This window comes from Coffea arabica, chromosome 3c (genome assembly GCF_036785885.1).
Source record: "Coffea arabica cultivar ET-39 chromosome 3c, Coffea Arabica ET-39 HiFi, whole genome shotgun sequence".
Lineage (NCBI taxonomy): Eukaryota > Viridiplantae > Streptophyta > Magnoliopsida > Gentianales > Rubiaceae > Coffea > Coffea arabica.
In genome coordinates, this window is record NC_092314.1 from 3,312,446 (window position 1) to 3,338,625 (window position 26,180).

The following is a 26,180-nucleotide window of genomic DNA, read 5'->3' on the forward strand; positions in this document are numbered from 1 at the left end:
GCTGCGTGCAAGGTAAAAATATAGTTAAAATAATTATCCAAAATATAGTAAAAATATAGATGCAAAAATGTTGTCTCGAAAAAATAATTATCCGAATTGATTGTATTATTATGTATGCCAATCACAATCACAAAGTGATTATAATAATTAATTCCTGTTCATTAGAATACATGAATCGTTCGTTAATTAACAACTATTATGCATTTAATAATGATTTAATAATAATACATGTGGAAAAGGCATCTAGGGACATGAATCATGAGGTTAGGTTAATGTATTTATTTTAAATATTAATGAAATGAAGTATATTTAGGATTATGGTTAAAATTTAGTTTAATCAGGTTAATTTGAAAATTAAAGTACCCTAACTCTAAAAATCCTAAAGCCTAAAACTTTTTTTTTTTTTAAATGTTGTCCGAGAGACCTTTGTGTCAGCAGCGAGACGTGCTGACTGGGCACGTCCGCACCTGTTTTGTGTCAGGTGCGGACGTGCCCAGTCAGCACGTCCGCTGACACAAATGCTCAGCCCAAATTGGATGTTGACCGGGTAGATTTTTTTGTGATTCAGCCGTGCTGAGTCAGCACGGCCCGTATAGAATAAGAAAGCCCCTCAGTCAGACGTGCATTTGACGGATAATTTTTTTTTATACGTATAATTTAAGGAATTAGCCAACTAGGTAAGAGGGGTTGGGGGAAGCGAACTAAACAATACAAAAGATTCATTAAGCTCCACGTTAGGCTATTTGTTGTGGTACACGAAACTCATGATTCATTGTCTTGATAGTAGCTCTTTGTACTTCCACTAGAATACTCCGTGGAAATTGATCAAAATACTGCTTACTTTCGGAAGGGGAGTATAATGATACAACGGTAATTATCTAATCTACTCCTATTCTTACTTTATGGGGGAGGGAAAAGCCTTTTCCTACTCTCCTTCCTGAATTTTTTAAAAACAAAAAGTATTATCCGTGTTGCATGTTGCACCAAATGGAATTATGCTTTTTGTATATTGCACTAAGTCGAATTTGAACTCCAACCTAGGAGGAGAGCTTTAATCCGCTCTCCCCAGCACCATCAAGTATTAATGTATGGAAAAATTGGATGGAAACTACTCTTAAATTGGAACTTTCCAAACGCTGCAGGTTTATAGAATTTCTATCTTTTCTCCTAATTGGATTTGGAGATGGACTCTATCCTAGCAGCAACTAGCAAGTACTAATACATAGCAAAATTGGGAACTAACCGTTTCCCAACGCTATTGGTTTACGCGTGACATTCTATGACATTGTACCGCCCCCTATCGATTCCTTCAGACATCTTATACTTGTTAGCAGTACCTTTAACGTTCAGACACTTGAAAAGGTAAAAATACTTCATGAACAAGTGTTGGTCGAATAATTATCGCATCAACCCCGGTACCGAAATTCAGTTCGCATGCTGTTTGTTAGCTTGTACTGCAGGCTGTAGTTTAAGAAAGAAACCCATTCCGTGTCAGGCCCTTCATAAACCCCACTCCCCCGGGGAAATCAGGCCTTGTTTGATGGCTGGTGAGAAAACTTCAACATGATATTGCACGTGAACGACTAATTCGTAATAAACTTGCAGCACCAATCGATTCGATAACATATGAGAGAGAAATTAATTGAAACAAAACTTCATTTAATTAAGGCCAAAACCATCAATGTCCTCACCTAACAAGGCAAAATTGCTTTCCTAATCCTTCATCCAACAACAAAATATGAGGCTGAACAACATATACTTGTCCAAAAAGAACAGAACCAAAATGACCAGTAAAAACAGACACGAGAAGATTTTCAAGCCCCAACAACTTCAGTTGCCTCAGCAACTGGTTCCTCAGCAGGCCTGTCCACCTTCACACCAACATCCTCAGAATAATCACCATGTACCTACAAAGACAGGCAGATAGTTTTAGGTACACAACAGTATTCCAAATCATGCTTCTGTTTTCCTTTCTATGACAAAGTAAGCTTCACAATGCAACAGCTAATTTGTCCCCGGCATGAGCAGGGATTCATGTCAAAGGAAAAGCACCAAATTTGCAGTTTATTTTTCCTAAGATTGCTACTTGATACAGAATGACAATACAATACATAGAAGGAACAGACCTCCATCAACTTGCCGAGATCAAATTTAGGAGCTTTCAAGATCTTAGCTTTCCTAATAAACACATTCTGAAGTGGGTAAATGCTAGAGGTTGCCTTCTCAATCTCTCTGCCAATTAATTCAGGAATAAACTTCAGGACCAAATCCTTCAAATCACAAGACTGTGCCTGGTTTACCATGATTTCACGCATCTTCCGACGAATCTAACAGAGGAAAAGCAAACACATCACTCGCCAAAAGAGGTAGGCAAACAAAAAGACAAGACAGCAAGAACTAACACAGGAATAATACTGCCTTATGTCAATTAATGCTGCCACATACTTAAACATCAGACAAGAAAATTTGTTTTCAATTCTTGCTCCTTTAACATAAAAGTGCTGCATTTTCATACATTTAAAGTAAACCTGTACAGTTCGATAATGAGAAAAATTTAGAAGACAGTAGCAAAAGAAAAGACATGATTATAGCAAACTTACCTGCCGGATCTGACTTGATTGAGCATAACAAGTCCTCTTCTGCTGGTTTAAACGCTTCTTGGTAAAGCCAATGCAGAATAACCTCAGACTATAGTTATCAGTTGTCTTAACATCAACATGAGCCTCAATCAAGGATTGCCATTTCCTCACAAGGGACCTCAACTTATCAGTAGTAAAATCCATTCCCTGAAATGTTACCCCAATCACAAAGCATGAAAAAGAAATCCAGGCAATTATAGTAAGGTATACAAAATAGATAATACACTTCATACCCAGAAGTTTGTCAGGACATTTTTGCCCTGAACATCCTCAGCTCTCAATCTAATTTTTCTGAAGGCATGCTCCTCATCACCCTGAAGATCAGCTAGGGATACCTCAAACACACGATGCTTGAGTCCCTCAGAAGCAATCTGAAACAGTAAAAAAAAATCAGTTAACAAGCAGTCCATGTTGTTCATTAAGAAGCTGTTGCAAGAATTATGAACATAAAAAAACAATCGGGACAATAACTTGAGAGTCTTGTTTGGTACGTGAAGGCATCATTGCTTGAAAGGTAGCACAAAATTACTTGAAGGTAACACAAGAACAACCAACTCAATTGACGAAGTAAATCACAAGAAGGGGAAAAAAGGTAGGGCGAGCATGACAGTTAAAGGCACAGTCATTCAGAGGGTAACATGAACAACCCCCTTACTTGAAATCACAAGACAAGGAACAAAAAGTGGAAAATGAACTTAAATAGAGTCTCTACAAACACTACTAATACCAAATCCAGAACTGCCAAAATCACCCAAAAAAGTATTGACCTACGCATTAATTTAGCCAACTTTAGTCCAGCCTAAGTAAAACATTTGTATCTCCCCAATGACCAGATGAACCCTAAATGTACATTTCTACTCATTTATGACAACTTGATACACTTGATCCGATTGAAAGAAGTCTAGAATTATCCCATACTCGAAAAGGAAGAACACAAAAAAAAAAAATACACTTTTTTCTCAGCAAAATTACACATGCATCTGCAGACTACACAGCCACATATCTGAACAATACAAGAACTGAATTCTGAGCGCTAATACACATACGCAGGGAGGAAAAGAGTGAGACACTGCGTGAAAATTGAGATTACCTTTGTACCCTGGGTACGGGACACAAGGGTTTTGCCAACGTTTCGGACAGAAAAAACAGAGGGAGCCTTGATATCATACCAATCCTTCTTTGCAAATGGATCAGCTCTACACATCCACATATAAATTCCAAATCAGATATCAAAACCTTTTCCTAATTAAATTTCCAGGACCAAAAATGAGAAGGCAAACAAGAAACCCAAAAAAAAACAGAGAGAAAGAACTCACGCTTTCTTCTTTCCTCCCTTCTTCCCCTTGGAAATCCTCTTGTTCTTACTGCATTCAGTCCATAAAATGCGGGATAAATCAGCAATTAAAAGATGAATATATGAATAAAAGCACATATTTTTCTACATAATCAGATTAATAAGTGGAGAAGAGAAGAGAAAGTACCCAACGGCCATGGTGGAGCTCCGGAGCTGCGGCGACTACAGAGAACAAGTAGAGTGAGAGCTCAACGACTGCTACGCAGGAGGAAACCCTAAATATACAAAACCCTAGCTTTTCTTAACTGCGTTTGTTATATAGGTATGGAAGTTTTATGAATTGGGCTGTTTACATTATTTGGACTCCTTCCGATAGTTGTTAGGCTAGATGCTGGACCCTCGTTGGGTGATCTTTTTTTTTATTTTCAAGCGTTTCGACAAAGTTGTTGTCTCTTAGTGCTCTCTTACATTTGGGCTTCACTGGGCCTCCAAGGCTATGGAAATGTTTTAATCGAGTGCATGCTATTTTTTTTTTTTTAAAGAATTAATCGAGTGTTTTTTTTTTTGAAACTCTAGTATGAATTTACATCTTAAAGTCGAAAAGGCCTCATTTGAAAAGTCATTTTTTTTTCCAAAAAACTTGTACGTTTTTGGACAAATTAAATTATTTTTTTATTTCATATACATTCAATCATTACATTACAGTATATTAATCTATAAGAACTTCAAAAAATAACAATCCAAACAAGGCAAAATTGAGGCATCGTTTGACAAGTTATTTTTTTTCAAATAATTTGTACACTTTTTTGAGCACATTTTCAATCATATTTTTATCTCGTATATATATTATATATCAAATCGTTACACCATTTTTTTTTATAAAAAATAAAAAAAAATAGCAAGCCAAATAAGGTCTCAAAGTCTTTTGCTAGCGTGTTGCGCGGGCCCCATGAGCTACAATGATGGATTAGTCATTAAAAGTTTAAAACCGTAAATCGACGGTCATGTTCACGGACTAGACGGAATATTCCTGAAACACAATTTTAATAATTTGGCGGAGAAATAGGTAATGTGCCTTTTGCGGTGGCCTCTTTGAAGTCCATTTCACTTTTTTTTGGCTTAAATATATGATATCTTGCCTCCCTTTGTAATTAGAGATTGGCTTCAATTCACGGACTAGAATTAGGAAGAATACCCCTGAGACACAATTTTGTTTGGCGTACGATAAATTCCTACTTTTCCAATTATATAAAAATAATTACACCATTAAGATTTTTTAATGTTTGACGATTTTAGAGCTTTGATGCCAACAGATAAATTAGTATATCAAATTTGCCCTCCTATTGGTGGAAAATTCTGGGTGTGAAGTACTTTTTGGTGTAATTAATTTACTTTTTTTTTTGGATTAATTCTGTCTGGAGCAAAAATTTTTGGTAACATTATTTATAAAGCTAAATCTGTCCTCCAAGTTCTAACCATTAAAATTTGTGGTCACTCACTTTAAATCAGTTAAATGACAAACAGGAATTGCACTTCAGGGGGGTATTTTGTCTATTTCATGAACTCAGAGGATGAATTGAAACCAATCTCTAATAATTATAGCGTATTTATGCCTAACTAACAAAATATTTAGATGGGATGGGACATGCCCTTTTGAATTCTTCTTAATTGCGGTGATTGATTAAGCCAACTTGCTTTCTCTTCTGCATCATTTTCATCAACCAAATTTGCTTGTAACACAATGTATGAGGGTTCAGAATTCCATTAATTAAGAACATTTCAAAGTGTCAAGTGCAATTACAGCTTATGATGAACACAGTATACAGAATAGGAGTAGATTAGATAATTACCGTCGTGTCTTCATTCAATTTCAAATGAAAATTCTTTGCCATGTTTACAACCAATTGTCTCTAGCTAGATTCCTTCTATTTCTATGTCACCCCCAAAAAAAAAAAACTAGGTGCATAATTTTATGGTATAAAGAAATTACGTTATGCGTCCAATTTGTTGCAGTGATCCAAAACTAGTAGATAATGTCTGTAGTAAAGATGTTTTTCACTTTTGATAAGTGAAAGCAAACACGTGTAGTGTAGCTACAATCACAATCTCTGAAATCCAAATCACTGTGCTTACAGCTCAACCTTAACCACCATGCTAAATATATGTCCCAATGCAAATACGAAATCCAGAGCATCTTGTTTCCAACACGAAAAGAAATTCAAGAAATTATTAATAAAGGCAAGTCAGGGTCAAGTACATGGCAATTCAATACAATGCTAATGGTTAAAAAATTGTAGAGAAAATCTTTCTGTTGGATATATATAGATTTTTGCACCTATTAGCTAGCTACCTTGTATTGACTCTTGATCATTACCAAATTAACCAACCCAAAAAAAAAAAGGGGGAAAAAGAAATAGTGTGATCAGACTCAATCACGGGTAATGGTAATAGTAAACAGGTGGTGGTGGTGGAGGAGTGCAAGCCTCTGGTGGTTGAGAAGGTGGCGGTGGTGGAGGCGGATGTTGTTCAGGTGGAGGTGGAGATGGTGGCGGAGGCGAAGGATATACCAGTGGAGGCGGAGGCGGAGGCGGAGAGTATAATGGCGGAGGTGGAGGTGGAGGTGGAGGTGGTGGTGGATACTTCACTGGCGGAGGTGGACTTCTTCTAGCTTGACAACCAAAAGCACTGCAATCCACGGGATGTGAATAAAAGGCCTGACATTCCTGAGGTGATCTTTGTGCTGGTCTGCCTGGAATGCAATTCTGCTCATCATCCTTATCAGGCAACTTGAGGCACAAGGATGGTTCAGTGCAGAAGTAGTTATACGAGTAGGTGAAGTTTTGCAGCCTCGGCAATGAGCAAATACTCGCGGGAATCTCGCCAGAGAGCTTATTATGTGCTACATTTAGCTGCTCCAAACTCACCATATTCCCAATAGAATCAGGCAATGTTCCAACAAGATTGTTAAAGCTCACATCAAAAACAGTTACTCCCTTCAACAGCCCTAGTTCTTGGGGCAAACAACCGCCTAAACCAACGTTCAAGAGTATAATCTCATTCAGGGTGTTGGCCATGTTGCCTATGCTAGATGGCAAACAACCTTGAAGGTTGTTATTGGCCAAAACCAGCACTGAAACTGTTGAGTTTCCAATGTTTCTAGGCAGAGTTGATTGGAAGTTATTGTTGTTTATGAATAAAGCATCGAGTTTTAGGTCGAAAAGAGCAGATGGTATGCTTCCTTGGAACTGATTGTACCTTATATCAAGGAATTTGAGTGAAGGAAGGCAAAGTACAACTGAAGGAAACTCACCAGAGAAAAGATTGTTGCTTATGTCTAGCTCGTAAAGGAGGTGGAGATGGATAAAACTTTTTGGGACGGCACCGCAGAATCTGTTGGAATTTATGTGGAAGAGGGCAAGGTCAGTGAGGAGGCCTAGCTCTTCAGGTAAATAACCAGCTAAGTCAGCATGGTTTAGGTCAATCCCAGCAACAGTAATGATGTGAGGATCATCTAGGGCTGGGGCACAGTAGACTCCATTGTAGCTGCAAACATTTGGACCATACCAGTTTGAAGTGAAGCCTTTGGGGTCTGATGTGATTGCATGTTTCCAAGCTTGCAAGGCTATGTAAGCATTCGAGAGTCTTGGATTTGGGAATGGTGGAGGAGAGGCATTATATTGTTGATGAGAAGGTTTTGAGAAGAAGAATAAAAGGGAGAGTAAGGCCCAAATGGTTATTTTGATGTATGGCTTCATCTTCATTTTGATCATCATAAGGCCATTGATGGGGTGTTGGAGCCTTAAGGTGTTTAGTGATGTTCAAGGAAAGAAGGGTTTGATGTATTTAAATGCCCTATGGGTGCACCGGTTAAGGAGAATATTAATTGTATTTAATCAAACATATGGAAGATTTGACTCTATCTTACTTGAATCTCTTTTTCTTCCTGTTTTTTTTTAAGAGAATTAATTAAACTTGTATGGCTGTTGGTCGAAGGCAGATGTTATCCTAATTTGACTTGGATGGCTTAAGAGGAAGGCAGCACTGAAGTTTCTTTCGCATTTTGTCTTTCTTCTGTAGTCGGCCTTTTCTTTTTAACGTTTTGTACTTTTGTCATACGAAAGACAGGTTCCACGCAGTTTTTGAAATAATAATTATTGATAGCACGAATAGCACCACCCAGCCTATACAAACTTTTTGGTTATATTTGCCTTGTAGTCTCTAAGAAGTTTTCAGATGCATGATCTTGTGTTAAGCCAAAATTAATCTTGCAAATTAGTCAGGTGTTTCGAAGGATGTTAATCTTAATGCAAGCCCCCCTAATTACCTCTTTAAATTATGCCTTATGAGCAATATGCGCAAAATAATTCACGAAATTAGTTGACAATAAAAAACTGACGTTTCAAATCGACTGATGAAGATTAGCTGCTGATCTCACCAAAAACACGGTTTTGGCGAAACTTAAGATACTCAAATACGCAGTAGGAAAAAGTATTCTCGAAGAAGCGATCTTCCTAAACTAATACCAACAAATTTGATACTTCAGGTGGGCTGTCTCCGCTGTACCAAGTTTACATGAAACAACCGAATGTGTAAGGAGCCATCCCTCCAACAATAAGATGCTTATATAAGTATTAATTAAATTTGTACGAGGTATATAGCTAGCTAAGTATCCAATAGAAGTGATGCTGAACCAAGTAACTTGACTCGAACTTGTTTCGACCGAGTTCGAGCTACTCGTTTGATTTCACGAGTCGAGGTCGAGCTCTAATATTTGGTACTCATCAATCTTAATCAAACTTTTTATAATATATATTTTAATTTTTTTATATTTATTATTGTAAAATATCAATAATATCTTGTAGTTAAAAATATATGTAAAATATTAATTTTTATTACATGAGTTTGATTAAACTCGAATAGGCTCGATTAACCTCGATTAAACTCGATTAGATTTAATTTAACTCAAACTTGAGTTTGAATTTGAGTAAGGTAAATTGACTTCTAAAAGTTCCAACTTAGTTATTTTACCTTGAGCTCGGCTCAAGTAGTGATCTCGACTTGAATGCACCCTTAGTATCCAATTTCTTATTGCATGTTTGCATGCATTTGAAAGTCAATGAAATTGAACCTTTTCTGAGGCAGAATAATCACTTGATGTCGATTAAGTTAATGAATAGTAATTGAATCACGTAACTCACAAGCTTAAATCAGGACCGCAAGGTAAAACGCTTTCTTTTTGGGGTTTGAAGGGCTGAAAATGGCCAAAAGTTTTGATAATCTAAACCTGCAAGAACCATGGGCGGAGACCATAACCAGTAACCCCAAATCACCAAATGCTAGAGTCTGCACTTTCACTGCTTCTCTATATAAACCTCTTCAATGAAAAGAGGGGAAAAGTATAAGAAAAGAGAGAAAGAGAGAGGGAAAAAAAAAAAAAAAAAAAAAAGGGGAAGCACCTACTACAACCATCTAAATTGTGAAAGGCCGCTTGAAAAGTTTTTACATGCAAACTATTCAGCTGGCCAATTGAAAATAATTTTCTACTTCTATTGTATTTGAGAGGTAAAACAAAATCTTGGAGTATCTGCTTGACAAGGATATTTTATCGATCTCTCGCATTCTTCACAAGCTAGGCCAATAGGAGAAGAGCAGAAGCTTTGACCCTTTTGTTTAGTGAATGTTCATCAATAACTTTGGCCAAGACCCGGAGATTGAAACCTTGGTTTAGTGACAAAATTAACAAAAAGAGTATAGTGATCAAGGTGATTTAGTTGTAGATAAATCACCGGACACGAGTTCATGAATTCAATCCTTTCTCCAACTTGTTTCTTTAAAAAAAAAAATTTTTTTTTTTTGATCAAGCTAGACAATTAATTTATTATTGTACAACTATATATGTCGAGTGCAAAACTCAGCTGCATGCTTGTATGTTAATCTTTGATCTATCTAACTATGCTACATTAGTCTGTACTCCCAATTAATTAGTTAGGTTCAACTTTTGAGCTGATGTAACACAAGAGGGGGACCTAGTCTTAGCCTTAACCTCTTGGAAAGGAGAAATGAATTCTAGCCAGCTGTTTAGATTGCTATTTTTTAAAGTTCTCGAAAAAAGAAAAATATTGCACTGATTGATTTAATATATATGAGATAAAAAGTTGATTAAAAAATATATTTACAAAAAAAAACATAAAAAGATTTTGAGAAAAAAAAAATGGCAATCCAGAAAAGGCCTAAACTAAAGAACAAGAAGCAAAAGTCGCAGGGTGAGGCAGTTGAGCCTACTAGAAGAAGCAAGCTTGGTTTTAAGAAAAGTCTCTTCTTTTGGGTTCAAATTGCTTAGTTATGACGTCAAACGTGTTTAATGAATTCCCACTTGCATGAGGTCAAGCAATCAAGTTGGCCGGAATTTAATTCAACCAAGAAATGAAAAGATGCATCAATTTGAAAACGTCAACAAATTGATCTCGCAATTTTGCTAAATTGTTAAAGAAGTATTTTGTAACAAAGACATATTATATAAACTACTAGCATTTTCTTACATTCAATTCATATATACGCAAGCCTAGTTTGCACGTTGGTAAATGATTTTGAAGGGGTAAAACTGGAAATAGTAGTTTCATGCGTTGAAAATTGTAAAGTCAATTAATTACTACCAAATACAGAAGACCAGCTCAACGCAGAAAGCTAGAAACCGACCGACAATCTATATGTTACTGGAATACATTTGTTGTGAAATTTTTGTAAATCGTTTTCAGGAGTTATTGGCGGCAAGTTAGAAACTGAAAACGCCGCCATGGAAATGCAAAAGTCTTTTGTGATTAAATCTGAGATTAGGTTTAATTCACTGGCTTCAAAAGTCTGAAAACAAAAATTAACTGCTCAAAGGACAAAGCAATTTGTTGCTTTAACTATTCCACTTTCCACCCTCATTCAAGCAAATTAAAGATGTACTTTTGGTAGTTGAAATGGCCCGTTATCTTTTCATTTATCTTTTTAGGTGTGCAGTCAATTTCATGCATAGAATGGGTTAGGAGAAATGAATATGCTTCCGAGGCATTGATTTCATCTCCAAGGACAAAACTCGATTATTTTTCTATTTTACTAATTCGTATAATTTTTATTGATTTATTCCTGTTTCGGATTTTTTTTTTTTTTTTCATGGGTACTTGGGGGGAATCAAAGTCAACCTGTTAACCTCCATTTATTTGTTCTTCTGGAAACCCTTCAAGAAAACAGGCATTTCACATCATAGTTTGTCTCATAGTTTTCTTTTTCATTAATTCCATTACCTTTAGGAAGACCAGCTCCTCCTAGTTTTCAACCTTAGATGTTGACCCTTTCTGTTTGGGCTTCTATTTTTTGGTTGGTAGGCGTTGCAAATTTCTGGCTGTTCTCCAATGTCAATTCCGGAGTGCTCTATCCTATACAGAAAAATTAAGTGCATTTTAGATTTTATTAAATGTAATTTACGTCATTTTAGTTACTTTCGATATTATTATTATTATTATTATTAAAACACTGGAACCGATCCAACGGTCGGGAGGAGGTCTCTTTGGACGTGGGGATGAGTGAAAAGATAAAAAAGCAGTTGACAACGGGAAGGGCGTGAGGAGGAGTGGGAGGGTAAAAAATAAAAAATAAACATTGTTTTAAACTTAGCAGAAGAGATAATTGTGAAATTACAACACATAACGACTGATGATGATGTATTTTTTTTTTTTTGTCAATTTCTGAGAGAACTCAGACTTTTAGCATATAAATCAAAATTCTCGAACAACCTTCAAAAGTCGAAGGCATCCATGGGACTTATAAACTATCCCCCAAAACCCCCCATAATCGATGTGGGATAGAACCTCCACAGAGATCCTGCTGCTAGAAAGTAAAGACCCAGAACGACTGCTGATGATGTAAGAGTTTAGAGTTTTATTCCAAATTGGTTATAGCTAGCTGGAAACCAACGAAAAAGGCAGCTGCTGAACAGAACTCTTCTCCCAGTCTCAACCTCTAAAATCAACATCTATCCCTATTTCCAGAGGATGTTTTGATCTTGATCCGAGCCCACCAGGATTTGCAATGCAGACTGTATAGTCGATTTGTTTAAGCTTCATCTATCTATTAGAAAATGCAAAACTTCACTAAGTTTATCACTTTTCAAATGCAAATTTGTTGAATCGCTTGCCACAACAATCAAAAATGATTTTTCTGTCGAGTGTCTAATATATATACTGGCTGGTTGGTACTACAAAAATTTATGAAACCAAATGATAATTAAATAATGTATGAAATATCCACTTGAGGTTTGGTGTTCGTTTTATTGCAGCCAACCATAAAAGGAAGGAAGACAGCCCTTTCTGTCTTTCAAACATGGAAAAATAAAAAAGAGTTAAAGCTTGGAACGGATTGAATTCATTGATCTACCCAAATTATTTTCCGAAATAGGAAAAATATATCCTCCGAAAATTACTAATACAGAATTAAATAAGAAATTCAATTTAGATATAAATCAAAATTTCCTACTAATTAAGCCAAACACATTTTTACCAAAACTATTCTATTATACCAGAAATATGGTAAGATGTGGTTCTCATGGTTTTACCCCTACAAAACGCGATGCTGAATCGAATTAACAGAAGATGAAGTACTGCGTCCGCTAGAACTCGACCAAGAGGCAAGAGGGCCATAATTTAACAAAGAAGAGTAAGAAACCGTGTCATATATGAAATTTGTTTAGCCCTTCATGATTGGGCCTCTCTGACCCAAATCAACACTTACGGTATCTTTTGTAGGCCCGTCATGCTTACATTTCTTGATTTTTCTCTGGGTGTTTCCTGTAGCCTAATTTCCTTTTTTTTTTTTTTAATCTAGAGTAAGGTTACAAATGAGTCGAGTTGAGTCTTGTCTTGAGCTAGTCAAATAATATTTTTTCTTAATAAATATTAAAATATTAAGAATAATAAATAAATATATATATATATATATACTCGAACTCTCAAACTAATGAGTTTAATATTTTTGAACTCGATCTTGAGTTCGAGTTCGATTTGGCCAATTCGAACTCAATATTGATCAAGTTCGACTCGAGTTTTGACCCGCGAGCGATTCGATTCGTTTACAATCTAGAGTAGGGGTAGGCACGGGTCGGGTACCTGTCCCATTCACCATTTGGCTGATCCGACCCGCACCTTGCGAATCACCCATTTTTTTACCCTTACCCACCCCGCATACTAGCGGGTACCTTATAATCGGGTACCCACTGAGATAGGGTCGGGTCAACGGGTACCCGCCCCGCTCCATTTATCATTTAATTTAAAAAAATGATTTATACCAATTTAATTTTATATTTTAAATATTCATCTAAGATTTAAGAAATGTTTTTTTCTAAAAAAGGTTTTCCACCAAGAAACAAGCATGTGAAGAAAATATAAGATAAAGGAAAAAAATTAAAAGAATTCGAAATCAATAAAAGTTTGAAATAAGTAGCACAATTTTTAATATATATGTTCCACATTAATTAAACTTTTTTCTATAAAATATAAGATCATGACCTCTACAAATTAATCTTGTAAATAAACTATAGTGTCTCATATTTGTAATGCAATTTATTCAATAAAATTACTTATTTAGTTCTTATTATTTTATAGTGTGTGTATAAAAATAAAAATAATATATATATATATATGCGGGGCGGACCGGGTACCCGCGAGTTTTTAATTATGTGACCCTAACTCGCCCCGCATGTTGGCGGGTACCCGACCCTCGTTTGACCCGATTAAATAATAAAAACCGGATATCCTAATTTTCGGATCGGATCGAATATGATGGGTTTTCGGATTAGCGGATAATTTTGCCCACCCCTGATCCAGAGGTTTCCGTTGTAGTGTAATTGGCTTTCATCTCTTTTTACTACTGCAATACTTTTTGTTTTGTTTGACAAGAAATATCGAGGTTCAACTTGGATTGAAGAGTATTTGGAAAACTAGTTTTTGTTTTCAAAGTTTACAATGTATATTCTAAAAGCACTTCAAACACACACAATTTCAAATACACAACAAAAAATAAAAAAATAAATGGAAAAACTCTTTCTTCTTCTATCCGCCACCGCCCCTTCATCTCCTTTACCGTTATCACCATCCACTCCCTCCTTTCTCTTTTTTCTCCTTCTACTTCTTCCTTCTGGCAACCCTCCCCCTCTCTAGTCGCGGCAAGAAAGACTGAAATTGAAAAACAAGCGAGAAAGAGGAATGAGGAATGAAAGGTCGAACCTTCAATTTAAGACAAAAACCTTTAACCCTTAGGTTTTAATGTACTTCAAGTTTAAAGATCTTTACCTTTATCTTAGTATTGAACTTTACCCTTTTCATGTATAATAAGAGGAAGTAAGAGTGCTTAATTAAGTGGTAATTAAGTCTGAATGCAATGATAGTAAGACAAACTGAACAATTTATCTACTAAAATATTTAAATTAAGTTGCGACTGTTACGGAAACAATAATATACAGAAAATTCTAAAAGATAATAATTGAACGCAAAAATTTCAATTTTGATGCATTAATGCTAGCTCTAATATTCCTTGATTGTAAATTAATCTAATCAAGGTGATAGTAGTGTTTAAGTTTCTCTCTTTCTTTTTTCGTCAGGTTAAAAGTTAGAATAATTTTCAAATTAGGAATTCAAATGAAGTTAATAAAGTCGAACATTGTAGCGTTTAAACTTGTTAATTGATTTTAACGAACTTGATATTGTGTTAAAAGAGTTATCATTTTATGTGTTTGTCATGCAAATTTAAAATGAATTTTTATCGAGTCGAGTTTGAGTTATGATTAAGTAGTTTAGATTTCTTACATATATTCAAATTTTATGTTGAACGAGTCAGTTTTGGAGCCAAGTTTAAAATTTAGTCTAACACAAAATCTCATTAATATTTAATTTGATTAATTAGCGAATCAAATTTTAATAAACATTTACTGAACTGAGTCATATTCGAGTATCAACTATTTGATTCATCCAACTCAAGTTGAACTCGAATTTAGTTGGGCTGCTTGACTACGTGTATCTACAATGTAGATATCCAAAATTAAACTTATCAAGGTGAAATCTTGTTTCATTTTGGTTTAAGTAATTTCAGAGAACAATTTTAAATTGAATTAAATTGGAGTATTAGCTTCGTTCGACCTCCAAATTCCAAGTTTGCTCATCAGACAGTAAATTTGCCTAATTGGAGAAGGTATTAGTTCAGTATCGTTATACGTTCATCGTAGCGAAAACCAACTGGAGCAAGAGACAGGTACCGCATGGGCCCCATCCAGGAAGTCCGCCCGTTAACCCGACACCGTCATGCTAATACCAGATTCATCATGCTGATGCATTGCTGCAAACCCAGACAAGCAAAATTAAAGAAACCCTACACAATAGCCCAAAACCCCTCATAAACCCACAACAATAAATACTTAATAAAATTCAGATAGGAAAAATGGGAGAATCAGAAGCAAAAATGGAGCAATCCCTGAAAGATCAAGGCAATGAATTTTTCAAATCTGGGAATTATCTCAAAGCAGCTGCTCTTTACACTCAGGCCATTAAGCAAGACCCCAATAATGCAACCCTTTATAGGTATTTTCATCTTAATTGTACGTAATTCTTTCTGGAAGTAGTAACAATTCTTGGAAACTTAAGTTCTAAAAAATGGGACTTATCATTGTTTTTTTTTTAATTCTTGTTTTTACTGTTTGATTAGTTCCAAGTTTGTGTACTTTGTGATAAATTAAGAATGCTGAGAAACCCATTTGGGATTTGCTTCTACATGTAGGGAAAAAAGATTCAATTTTTGTTTTATATTTGGTTGCTAAGAGAAATTAAGATTTTTTTTTGGGGGGGAGGCGTAGAGACCTAGGCATAGAAAGGAGGAATCTTTATTGTTGGGTTGATTTGAGTTCAGGTTAAGTGCCTAAAAGATTGTTTTTTGGTGGAGTTTATACGAATGCAGTGGATTAGAATTCTTCATTGAAGTTTTGATTAGTTGAATCCAATATGGAGAGCAAAAATTTTTTGTTGCTGAAGTTTATGGGAAATTCTGAACGTCAGGACCATGTTAGCTAGAATCTGTTGTTGGTCGGATGTTTGTTTGTGCATTATACAAACTTGAAGTTTTATTGGATTCGCTATTTTGATGAACTAGCCAAGTGGAGGATTGAGCATTGTTTTAAGCTTTTTAGTTGTAGCAATGCAATTAACAAAAGTTTTTGTTCTTTTCAAGCTGCGAGATGTAGTGTTGGAAACATGAATGCATGCTTCCTGGAAGCAACAGAAAGTGTGTTAGATTGTGTTGGAAACATGATGCAAAATAACTAGTATTAATTCTTTTGTCGTCTGACATATTTTTTACATGTGTTTGAAAACTTTGCCCATGAATGCTAAGGGTACTCAATGGATTGGTGTTGGCTGTCCTGTAAAAGATCATAGAATCATGGATGAGAGCCCAGCAAATCAAACTGCTGCTAAAACTATCTAAGTGAAAAGGAATGAGAAGTATATATCTATGGAGAATGTTTCCATTAGGTGGGATACATGATATATGATTTAACAGTTTAGAATTTATATCTAGGATGTGAAAAAAGTTATGCATTTTTCTTCTTTAACAAAAAAATGTCAAAACTATGGTGGAAGCCTCATGCTTATGGTTGTGGTTGTGGCATGATAAGCAAAATTTGAAGTCTAATAGCTGTTACTTTGCAATACTGCTTCTCTGGCACATGTCTCCATGGGTAGAGTAGTGGCAGTGGTTATGTTCTTGAACCCTTCTTTTCTATTTTCAGTACATTAAATACAATAGAATTTAACTTTTTGGTCCTCATTTTGATCATCCTATTGTCCTTCTTGCCAGCAACCGTGCTGCTGCATTCTTGCATTTGGTCAAGCTCAATAAAGCTCTTGCTGATGCTGAGACAACTATCACATTAAAACCTGATTGGGAAAAAGTATGCTCTTTTACATATATATCGTTTTTCAAGATGTTAATGCTTGGGAGTCAGATGACATTGCATTTTAAAATGCAGGGTTACTTCAGGAAAGGATGTGTCTTAGAGGCAATGGAAAGATATGATGATGTATGTGTAGATTTTCTCCCTTTTATTCCCTGTAGCATTTTGAGACAAACACTCATGTGCAGATAATTTTACTTTAATTGATATAGGCCTTGTCGGCATTTGAGATGGCATTGAAGTACAATCCGCAGAGTTCAGAGGTGTCAAGAAAAATCAAGAGGCTTTCACAGTTGGAGAAAGAAAAAAAGCGGGCTCAAGAAGTGGAAAGCATGAGATCAAATGTTGATATGGCAAAGCATCTGGATGCATTGAAATCTGAACTGGTGAGTGGATTTTCAGCAAAGAGGCAAAGTCTGTGTATATCTGTCTAAAGTTTATAATTGTTAGAGAATTTGTTTGCTTTACTTGTTCTGCTTACAGCTGTTTGGTTGATCTGTTTAATTAATTTTATTTCTCAAATTGCTTGTCTTACTATTAGTGATTTACATAAATTTTCTCATATAAAGTATTTAAAACTGAATGGTTGCTGCAGTGATTTGTAATGGAAATTAAATTACTCTGTCTTTATGCAGTCTGGAAAATATGGAGCTGAAGAGATTTCTGGAGAGATTTTCTCTTTCCTTGTTGAAACAATGGAGATGGCTGTAAAATCATGGCATGAAAGTTGTAAGGTTGATGCTAGAGTTTATTTTCTTCTTGACAAGGATAAAACAGACACTCAGAAGTATGCGCCCGTCGTTAACATTGATAAGGTAATACAGCCACATAAGCTGTTTCTCATTCTTTTTTTTCCCTGTTCCCAAAGTCTTAGTAGTGATTCTCATTTTTGCCCGTATATTATTTTGACCAGTTTGAATCCTGTATATGTTAATGATGCCAGGCATTTGAATCACCCCATACACACAGCAGTTGTTTTTCATTTCTTAGACAATATGCTGAAGATTCTTTCTCTCGAGCAGCTTGCTTAGTAACACCTAAGAGTATTATATCTTACCCACAGGTATGGTTGACCTCTATCCTTTGTGCTTTATTTTGTGGTTGAATGGTATTGACAGGTGACATGTTTCAGTTTCAGAAAGACTCTGAGGATTAGATGTAGTTAAGTGTCTGGAAATGAATCTCTAAATAGTTAGTTTATTTCTGGCATATGTTGTATACTTAAAACCTTTCTCCTTTTTCTTTCTTTTTGTGGGATGGGGGGGGGGGGAGGGGGTGGGCGCACAGAAATATCATGTATGCAGTCATAAATGCCAAGTCCTTTATATTTATATATCTTGGTCCATATGGAGGTAAAATCAGGAAATCTTTAACATATCGCAGCACCTTTTTTTTGGGGGGGGGGGGTGGTGGAAAGGCTTTTGTGGATGGGTCCTCTATGATCATTGACAGCAGAAGGGTGCCTGCCTCTGAAACCTTACATGTTTCATTTTTCAACTGCTGGACTAACTGTAGTCCTTGCTAAAACAATGAGTATAATGGACATGTGCAAATATGAATCGGTTTCAAAGGATTCAGCAGATTCTGGCTTTTTTATTTTTTTCCAACTTAAAACAAAAAGGTTTGCTGTCAGATAATTCCACTTTCATCATGTTAAGGTGTTTTCTTTAGTGCATTCTATTTTTGTTCTGCACGAGCAGTAAAATGTAGAACAAGATCAGTTTATCCTTTGGATTTCAGCATGCATGAGGACTGCTGAAAGAATGCAGAAGACAAGATTTTTGTTCTCCCAAGAATTTTTCACATTTTCAAATTGTGAATCTGATTTCTATGTCTAATTTTCATATTTCACTTCCAGTTAAACCACTGTCTATGATATCTTGGTGATCTACCTATTCATAAATTTGTTTGTTTCAGGTCTGGAAAGGACAAGGATCTAGGAAATGGAAGCATGGACAAACTGATGGCTTCTTTGTTCAATTTGAAACTCCTTCCATTCGCAAGTTATGGTTTCTTCCTAGTTCCACTGAGAAGGGGCAGACTTTTTGCAGGTTCTCTCTCTCTCTCAATACATGCATATGCATGCAAGCATATGAATAACATTCACCTTAAGCAAGATTTATCTTTGAAACGTCAGCTCAAAACTGGAGGTTTAAGCTGCACATGCATACTGCCCCCACCAACAGAAATCATGACTGCTATTCTATTGAACACATAAGAAGTATTAATATTTCTTCTCTTTAGGGATCCGGTCGCTTTGGACATTAGCGTACATGAGGTTCTTCCTCGTCTGTTCAAGGAAGTGTAATTAATGTAGCCGCGATTTCTTCTCTTTGGAACGACATCTCTGGGAAAAAAATGATTTATTGCCAAAACAGAGTGTCCATAACTTCGAGGCACAGGAAAGGTCCGTGCTGGATATCACATTGATCAGTCGTGCATATCCTTGCATTTGGGTGCATTGTCGATATTGCTGTCTCCTGTTCAGCTAGTCAACATCTTTCAGGCTTGTATTTGAGCTTTTTCTGCTTTGTAATTTTGCTTTTGAAGTTTTTACAATGTCGTGTATTGTTCTTTTCAAATTGGATTAGGACGTCTTGGGATGACATAGTACTTTCTTTGTTTTATGCTTTTGGCTATTAGATTCAGAAAGTAGTGATTATATAGCCAAAATTTGTATACACAAATTTATAGCATGGTTTGGTTCAAAACTGTGGCATGTATAAACTTTTTATAGCATTGTTACTTATTGGCAGCAAGTTATTTATTGGCATTCATCTGTTCACCTCATGTTGCAATTTTGCTGCTCATGTTTTCAACCTTGCTGTTCCTCACTCTTCCAAATGCTGAATGCTTGGTGGTTAGTTTAAGAGTCCTATGATCTAACCGCCTTTTTGTTCTAATTGCTTGTGTTAAGATCTCGGATTTGTTAATGGGTTCTGCCATCCTTGTGCTTGAATTTTGAGCACACGTTGTACAGATGGGTTCTAGCTCTATGCTTCATTCATTTTTTTTAATGGGTCACAAACAGAAGATTAAAAGGCCTGATGTGCATCATTAGCCTTGCTTAATAATTTCTTGTACTATTCTCAAGAATTGAACCCTATCCTGACTTCAAGAAATTTGAGTCCTTGCATCACGCCATCATTTAGTTTATGGCCTGCCTTTCCTAAGCCCCTATTTAGGGCATTAATCAAACAGTGTTATCTGATCCTTCACCGTCAGTTGCCTTAGCTTTCTGCTTGAAAGAGTGAAGCATGAAGGTGCAAGCGCATACTGCTTCTGCAACTGTTAGAAAGATCCATTCTCGACCAACTGTGGCAATAAGCTTGGACCTATCCAGCTTCTTCATAACCTCACTTCCAGGATTGGCTAATACAAGCTAAATTAAGAAAAGTACAAAATTATCAATCACAATCAGCATATAAATCATCCACAGCGGGGAATAGAAAATTTTATGCAGTAAAATAGATGATGAGTGTTTGTACCTGCAGACACCTTCTGTCCATGTTTTTCTTGACTTCTTCTAGCATACCAATTCCACTTGTATCAATCGTTCCGACAGCTGGTAGCCAGGAAAATCACATTTTAGGATCTGTAAAGGTGTGATTTTTCGAAAGATTCAATTTTTCTTGCTTACCACTCATATCCAATATCACGTGCTGTAGTTCAACATCTTTTGAGCATTTTAGCCTATCTTCCTCCTCCTCGATCCATCTTGAGATCCTAATTTAAGAACACGACCATGAAAATAAATATCTTTCCAAGTTTACAAGCAATTAGTAGAGCTGATGACTTCCAAGTTGAGTCGAGGTTACTTGAGTTACCTTTCTCTCAAGTAACTTGCATTGGCAAAGTATATGGGAGAGTCGATACGCAGGATTAACATTCCAGGAACATTGATAGCTCCGGGATATTGATCAATGCTTCTGTAAGCCATACTGTTCGGAATGTTTCCGAGAACAACAGTCCTCGGCCTTGCGACGAACAAAAGTACCCGCAGAAGGGACAGTGCCACCTAAATCATGCATGATCTTCGACAGATTAGAGAGACAGATTTGTCGGCGAAAACTAGCTCAGATTTTAGTACAAGTCAGCAGAAGATTAGTGAAGAGATTATGTTACACACAGCAATAACTAGGCCGATTTCGACACTGCCAAAAACCACGCCAACGTATGCACTGAGGCAGACAGTGAAGTCGAATTTGTCAATCTTCCAGAGGTGGATGGCAGATTCATAGTCTATGAGGCCGAGCATGGCCGCAATTATTATGGCGGAAAGAACCACTAGAGGAGTGTAGTGGAACAATGGCGTGAGGAACAACAATGTTATCATCACTGCAGTTGCCATCACAATATTGGACACTGCAGTTTTGCAGCCTGCATTGAAATTCACTGCCGTCCTTGAAAATGGTCCTGGAAAACAATAAAATAGATCAGAATCCACTTGAAAGTGAAAAATAAGAAAGAAAAAGTGGGGAAAAAAGAAACTTGTATTCATGGTTCCGGCCGAAACCGAGACAACTCGGCCGAGTCGTCACTGGAACGGATTTTTCCAATACGATATCGGGACGAGATAACTTCAGGATACTTTAACACGTCAAGAAATTGGCCGAGAAGTCTCCGATACAGATAATTTCGACCGAATCAGCCCAAGTCAGCTCTCAAAATTTCTTTTGCTAATTTTTTATTGTTTTTGTTTAGCATATTTTTGAATATTATTCACAATTTTTAGAATATTAAATATTTCAAAATTTGCGTCTTGTCGAAACCGTGATCGATATGCTGAGACCGATGTAGAACGGTCCGGGCCACAACTGCAACCGTGACCGCAACTTTGAACTATGCTTGTATTAGATAGTAACATTTGTACGAATTCTTCGAGTCTCCAAATCCAAAAGTTCAATGAGAAAAACTTGTTGGCTTATTATACAATGAGACATGAACTAGCATATAGTTAATATGCAACACATGTTTCTACGTTTGAAACTGAAATCAAATCATTTTTAACTTTAAGAGTCTTAATATAATCTTTTTCACTAGTACCTAGTAGGACAACATGCTTAGTGCACTCATTGCCACTGGCCTAAATGGGGGCCTTGTTGTTATAAAAGTACCTGCGGTAAGGTAGCAAGAGGTGCAAGAGCCAGCAATGTTCATCAATCCGAAAGCCAACATCTCTTTGTTTCCATCTATATGATAGTTCTTGAATGCGGCAAAGCTTCTTCCAACTGCTATTCCTTCCTGCAGGCCAATATCATCCTTTGGTGATTGCATGAAATAGTTGTTGGGTCACGATCGGCTTTGTCATTTAGGTCAGAATAAATTGCTAACATAGACTATATTTTGTTGCCTTGATCAGTTGCAAATTTAATTGTGCAATTGATGAATTTTATATTTAAAGTATTAATTTATCTTTTAAAAAGTTTTTTTTTTGGGTAAATGGGAGGCTTTAAATTCATTACTTAATACTTACAGCTAGAGCGATGACACCAGTGATGATTCCAGTCTTTATGACTGTCATGAGGTATGGAGAATCAAATGACAATTCTGAAAAAGATGGTGGATTCAACCCTTTCTTCAAGTGCCCAATCTACAAGATGCCAACAGAAACAACAACAGCTCAGAAACATCATCAAAACCTTGGGATTACCTAGCAACCTTTGTTCACGAGCTCGTCCTAGCTAGTGCTGTGCATGTGGTGGTGGACATATATATGTCATTACGTCGTGCTACAACTGTACAACTATACATGCATGAATCAACTTTGTCTGGCAAATGACCATAAACAAGCATACATGTGCTCGCTTGAGAAGCAGACTACATATGTCAAAAAAAAAAAAAATTTGTTCAAAATGTAACTTATAATTTGTTAAATAATTTTTTTTGTCCTTCGTATTTAAAATGCTAACTTTTTATCCTTTAAAAAATTAAGTGAGTAAAATTTGGCCATAACGTACGTTTTTTACGACTTTTTACCCTAAATTTGTCATTGATCCACACATGCTTATTCTTTTAGGAGCAAAAAGATTAGATCCCATCTGTAACTAAATAAATAACTCAATCTGTATTCATTATTGCCCCTACAAAAATAGAATTTGTCCCAAAATATATTTATTTTTTTCCTAAAAAAGTGAAATCGGACTAAATTCATATTTATTTTTGTCACAAAAAAAAAAGTAGAATTTGACTTTTTTGGACATAAAATTGATTGCATGTGGGTTATATAGTAATTCCAAGCTAAAAAGTGGTCGAAAATGTAGGTTGTCACCAAATTTTATTTATTTGAATTTATAAAGGACGTAAAATTAAAATTCTAAAAATGAAAAATTCCTTTGGTAAAATGTGAGAAACGTTTCAAACGATTTTTCCAAAAAAAAAAAGAGGAAAATATTATACTTAGAAGTAGACTCAGTCTAATTTAGATTTTGTATTAAAACTATTTTTAAATAAAAATATAACTTGCATGATTATGCTAAAGCTTCTCAAGGAGATAGGGAGATTACCACTTGTACTCCATGATTTTCAGCATGGGTGAAGTACACCAGAACACTTCCCAAAATAACAGAAATTAGAGGTGCCATAGCATTTGCCCAAAAGAATGCTGGCTTCTTTTTGCTCTGCTCCTCACCCGCAAAACATACAAAATGACATGAGTCTAATGACAGAAATTCTTAATTTCCCTGTCCATTTCAACGCAATAGAAATAGTAACAAAATGGAAATTTTATGAACTTACGAAGTATCTTGCGATGAAGAGGAAAAAGAGGAAAGAGCATCCCAGGATCCCGCTTTGCCATTTCCACTATAACAAACACCACCATTAGCAATATTAAATCAGCACAACAATTTAATAATCTAATAAAGAAGTAGAAGGGAATTGAACCTGGTGCGTTTGGCTAAAGATGGACTTCATGACGTCCGTGATATCAGTTTCATGTGTGAAATGAACCAGCCCAAGAATTCCCTTCAACTGCTGCAAACACACAACTGTAGCTGCTCCTCCCATAAATCCCACAATTGTTGCATGGGATAGGAAGTCCACAATGAATCCAAGCCTTATAGACAAGACAATATATAAATGCTTAAACAAATCAGGATGCTTCTCTAAACAAAGCAAGTAGGTACTTTAATTAACGACGGGCTTTTTACTCTTTTTAATTTCTTTTGGAGTTTGTTAGCCAAAAAATTTCAGTACTAGAGGATTGAATGCTCTGTTAATCAGTAGATAAAAAAGTTTGGTGAAACCGACCTTAACAGGCCTAGAGAAGCTTCAAAAACTCCAGCAAAGAAAGTTGCTGTCAGAACCAGCTGCACATAGAGCTTGGAGTCCTCAGCAGGATGGACTTCTTTTCCTAGCATGGCAGCTATGAGAAGTGATGGAACAGCTATAGCTCCAATGGCCAAATCTCTTGAACTTCCCAGCATGGCATAAATCAGCGGTGGCACAAAGCTTGAATCTGCATACCAAAAAAATTAACGACAGTCAAATATTATTCTCTCTTATCCTGTAAAATGTATGTATTATTTTCCTGTAGCTACTAAAACAAAAGAAGAAATAATTTGAAGGTCTCACGCATGTTAGTTAATCATGCATGTAGTAGGAAAAACTTACATAGTCCCATAATTGGAGGAATATTTGCTAATCTCGCATAGCTTATTCCTTGAGGAATCGCGAGGCTAGCGATAGTAATTCCAGCTATGAAATCAGCCTTGAAGAAATCAAAAGTGTAACCAGGAGCCCACTTAAGAATTGGGACGAAATACTGTAACCCGAGAACACATTTCTTTGAAAATGGCTGGCCCTTGAATTGCCTAAAAGGATCATCAGGGAAAAGCGTCTCTTTCACCGACATTCCTAAATTCTGAAAAAAGGGTTTTGACGGAGGTGATTCCACACGAACACGATGCTGGGATTCAAAATCAGCATTTCCCATTGTATTAAATTGCACAAAATCTATGGTTTTTCTTCCTAACTTAGATTTTGAGAAGGTGTAAGTCGAGGGTCCAAGTCAAGTAAGGCACATAAGAATTAAAGCTAAGAAATGTAACGGGCAGTTGTCATTAATGGTGCAACAACTATTCCTAGCTGACGGTGGCTTTATATACCAAAAACACAGAAGCTGCGCAAGGATCTTAGTAATGTGACTTGGCTTTTTCAGTTTTTGTAGTGAAGAAAGTAGCCCTACACTGATCGATATCCTGAATTCGGGAGTTCTTGAAATAAATGAGCATACAATTGTAGCTAAGAGAGGAGGTGGCTGGATGTGGTCTCCTGGACGGCAGTATATATAGGCTATATAGCAGTGATCATAGCATGTCAGTTACTATACAAGGGATGGAGGGAGTGTTTGTGGGCTTCTTGTCTTGATCGATTCTTGTTGGTGGGATGGGACCGCGCGGTGGTGGACGGCGGGACCGAGTGTATTGACGGGAAACGTGCCACATGGTCAACGGCTTTGGGTATGGCAGGTCCTCTTTTTGAACGGCAATGGTTAATTAGCAGGTCAGGTCTCGCACTCTGTTACGGGGTGATGTTAAACTTGGGAGGACTATATTTAATTTGAGAAAGATCTTGAAAGGACATATCCTAATTTTCTTAAGAATCTATTTGAAAATCTTCATGCCTAAAAGGTCAACTTCAAAGTAGCATTGGCCGAGGTGGGCAGGTTAGGGAAGATTGGGGGTCAAATACATAATTGTTTTTTTTTTTTTTTCTTTCAGTTAAAGGTATCCGGGTCTACACCCGACTAGTTCCTTAACCCCGAGGAGAGCGGGCCCACCGATCCTCGAGAAAATACCCCCGGCTGCCCAAGCTCGAGAAAATACACAATTGTTCTTGCGTCTCACGTTGCTGCAAGTGACTGTAGCATACTTAGATACTTGATGGAATCAGTCACAATAAAGGAACAACATTCCTGCTAGCTCACATAGTCTATATGAAATGGTAGCACTATCACAGACATCTATAACTCTCTCCAATTTAGAGTTATAGACGCCTGCTGCTATAATCGATAATGCTACTTTTTTTTTTAAAATATTTTCATAAGAGCCTTCTAAAATTTTATAATTTGTAAAAAAGTCCATCATTAGTATTAACTTAAAACTAGCTATTGACGGCTATTCATCTTCCAACATATAAAACAAAACAACGACAAAACCACAGCAACCTTTTATACAAACTTCCTGCTGATTCATTCGGTCAAAAAAACTTGCGATTACTGTAGTACTTTTTGTGATGTGATATATGTGAAATAAAAAGGTAATTGAGA

At 36.3% G+C, this 26,180-nt stretch overlaps 4 protein-coding genes across 4 annotated transcripts; 1 reads left to right on the forward strand and 3 right to left on the reverse strand.

Annotated features, from left to right (window-relative positions):
* Positions 1-1,638: 1,638 nt before the first annotated feature.
* Positions 1,639-4,261, reverse strand: LOC113734163 (small ribosomal subunit protein eS1). Its single transcript, XM_027260532.2, has 7 exons — positions 4,121-4,261; positions 3,956-4,003; positions 3,730-3,835; positions 2,873-3,010; positions 2,601-2,786; positions 2,127-2,327; positions 1,639-1,907 (listed from the first exon to the last, which is right to left on the reverse strand). The coding sequence occupies exons 1-7, from the start codon at positions 4,129-4,131 to the stop codon at positions 1,815-1,817; spliced, it is 783 nt and encodes a 260-aa protein (XP_027116333.1). The 5' UTR covers positions 4,132-4,261; the 3' UTR covers positions 1,639-1,814.
* A 1,881-nt stretch (positions 4,262-6,142) lies between these two features.
* On the reverse strand, positions 6,143-7,810 carry LOC113734806 (leucine-rich repeat extensin-like protein 4). Its single transcript, XM_027261519.2, has one exon. It carries the CDS (start codon positions 7,704-7,706, stop codon positions 6,366-6,368), a length of 1,341 nt encoding a protein of 446 aa, XP_027117320.2. The 5' UTR covers positions 7,707-7,810; the 3' UTR covers positions 6,143-6,365.
* Positions 7,811-15,190: 7,380 nt separating this feature from the next.
* On the forward strand, positions 15,191-19,699 carry LOC113734164 (uncharacterized). Its single transcript, XM_027260533.2, has 8 exons — positions 15,191-15,542; positions 16,813-16,906; positions 16,985-17,035; positions 17,122-17,295; positions 17,545-17,724; positions 17,853-17,972; positions 18,827-18,960; positions 19,154-19,699. Exons 1-8 carry the CDS (start codon positions 15,403-15,405, stop codon positions 19,215-19,217), a joined length of 957 nt encoding a protein of 318 aa, XP_027116334.1. The 5' UTR covers positions 15,191-15,402; the 3' UTR covers positions 19,218-19,699.
* A 240-nt stretch (positions 19,700-19,939) lies between these two features.
* LOC113734165 (sulfate transporter 3.1) lies at positions 19,940-25,167 on the reverse strand. The gene is made up of 12 exons (XM_027260534.2): positions 24,524-25,167; positions 24,161-24,368; positions 23,795-23,966; positions 23,648-23,713; positions 23,416-23,529; positions 22,386-22,502; positions 22,027-22,153; positions 21,039-21,325; positions 20,737-20,927; positions 20,550-20,635; positions 20,398-20,474; positions 19,940-20,291 (listed from the first exon to the last, which is right to left on the reverse strand). Exons 1-12 carry the CDS (start codon positions 24,843-24,845, stop codon positions 20,103-20,105), a joined length of 1,956 nt encoding a protein of 651 aa, XP_027116335.1. The 5' UTR covers positions 24,846-25,167; the 3' UTR covers positions 19,940-20,102.
* Between the last annotated feature and the right edge of the window lie 1,013 nt (positions 25,168-26,180).

Coding starts and splice junctions, on each gene's coding strand:
- LOC113734163 (XM_027260532.2), bottom strand. Junction 2,787..2,872: donor ATGTCCTGACAAACTTCTGG/GTATGAAGTGTA, acceptor GTAACATTTCAG/GGAATGGATTTTACTACTGA. Junction 1,908..2,126: donor ATCTCGGCAAGTTGATGGAG/GTCTGTTCCTTC, acceptor CTGTCTTTGTAG/GTACATGGTGATTATTCTGA.
- LOC113734806 (XM_027261519.2), bottom strand. CDS start 7,706: ATGATGATCAAAATGAAGATGAAGCCATACATCAAAATAACCATTTGG.
- LOC113734164 (XM_027260533.2), top strand. CDS start 15,403: ATGGGAGAATCAGAAGCAAAAATGGAGCAATCCCTGAAAGATCAAGGC. Junction 17,296..17,544: donor ATGCATTGAAATCTGAACTG/GTGAGTGGATTT, acceptor GTCTTTATGCAG/TCTGGAAAATATGGAGCTGA. Junction 17,973..18,826: donor GTATTATATCTTACCCACAG/GTATGGTTGACC, acceptor TGTTTGTTTCAG/GTCTGGAAAGGACAAGGATC.
- LOC113734165 (XM_027260534.2), bottom strand. CDS start 24,845: ATGGGAAATGCTGATTTTGAATCCCAGCATCGTGTTCGTGTGGAATCA. Junction 23,530..23,647: donor TCTTCATCGCAAGATACTTC/GTAAGTTCATAA, acceptor GGTGAGGAGCAG/AGCAAAAAGAAGCCAGCATT. Junction 21,326..22,026: donor CTCTTGCTACCTTACCGCAG/GTACTTTTATAA, acceptor ATTGTTTTCCAG/GACCATTTTCAAGGACGGCA.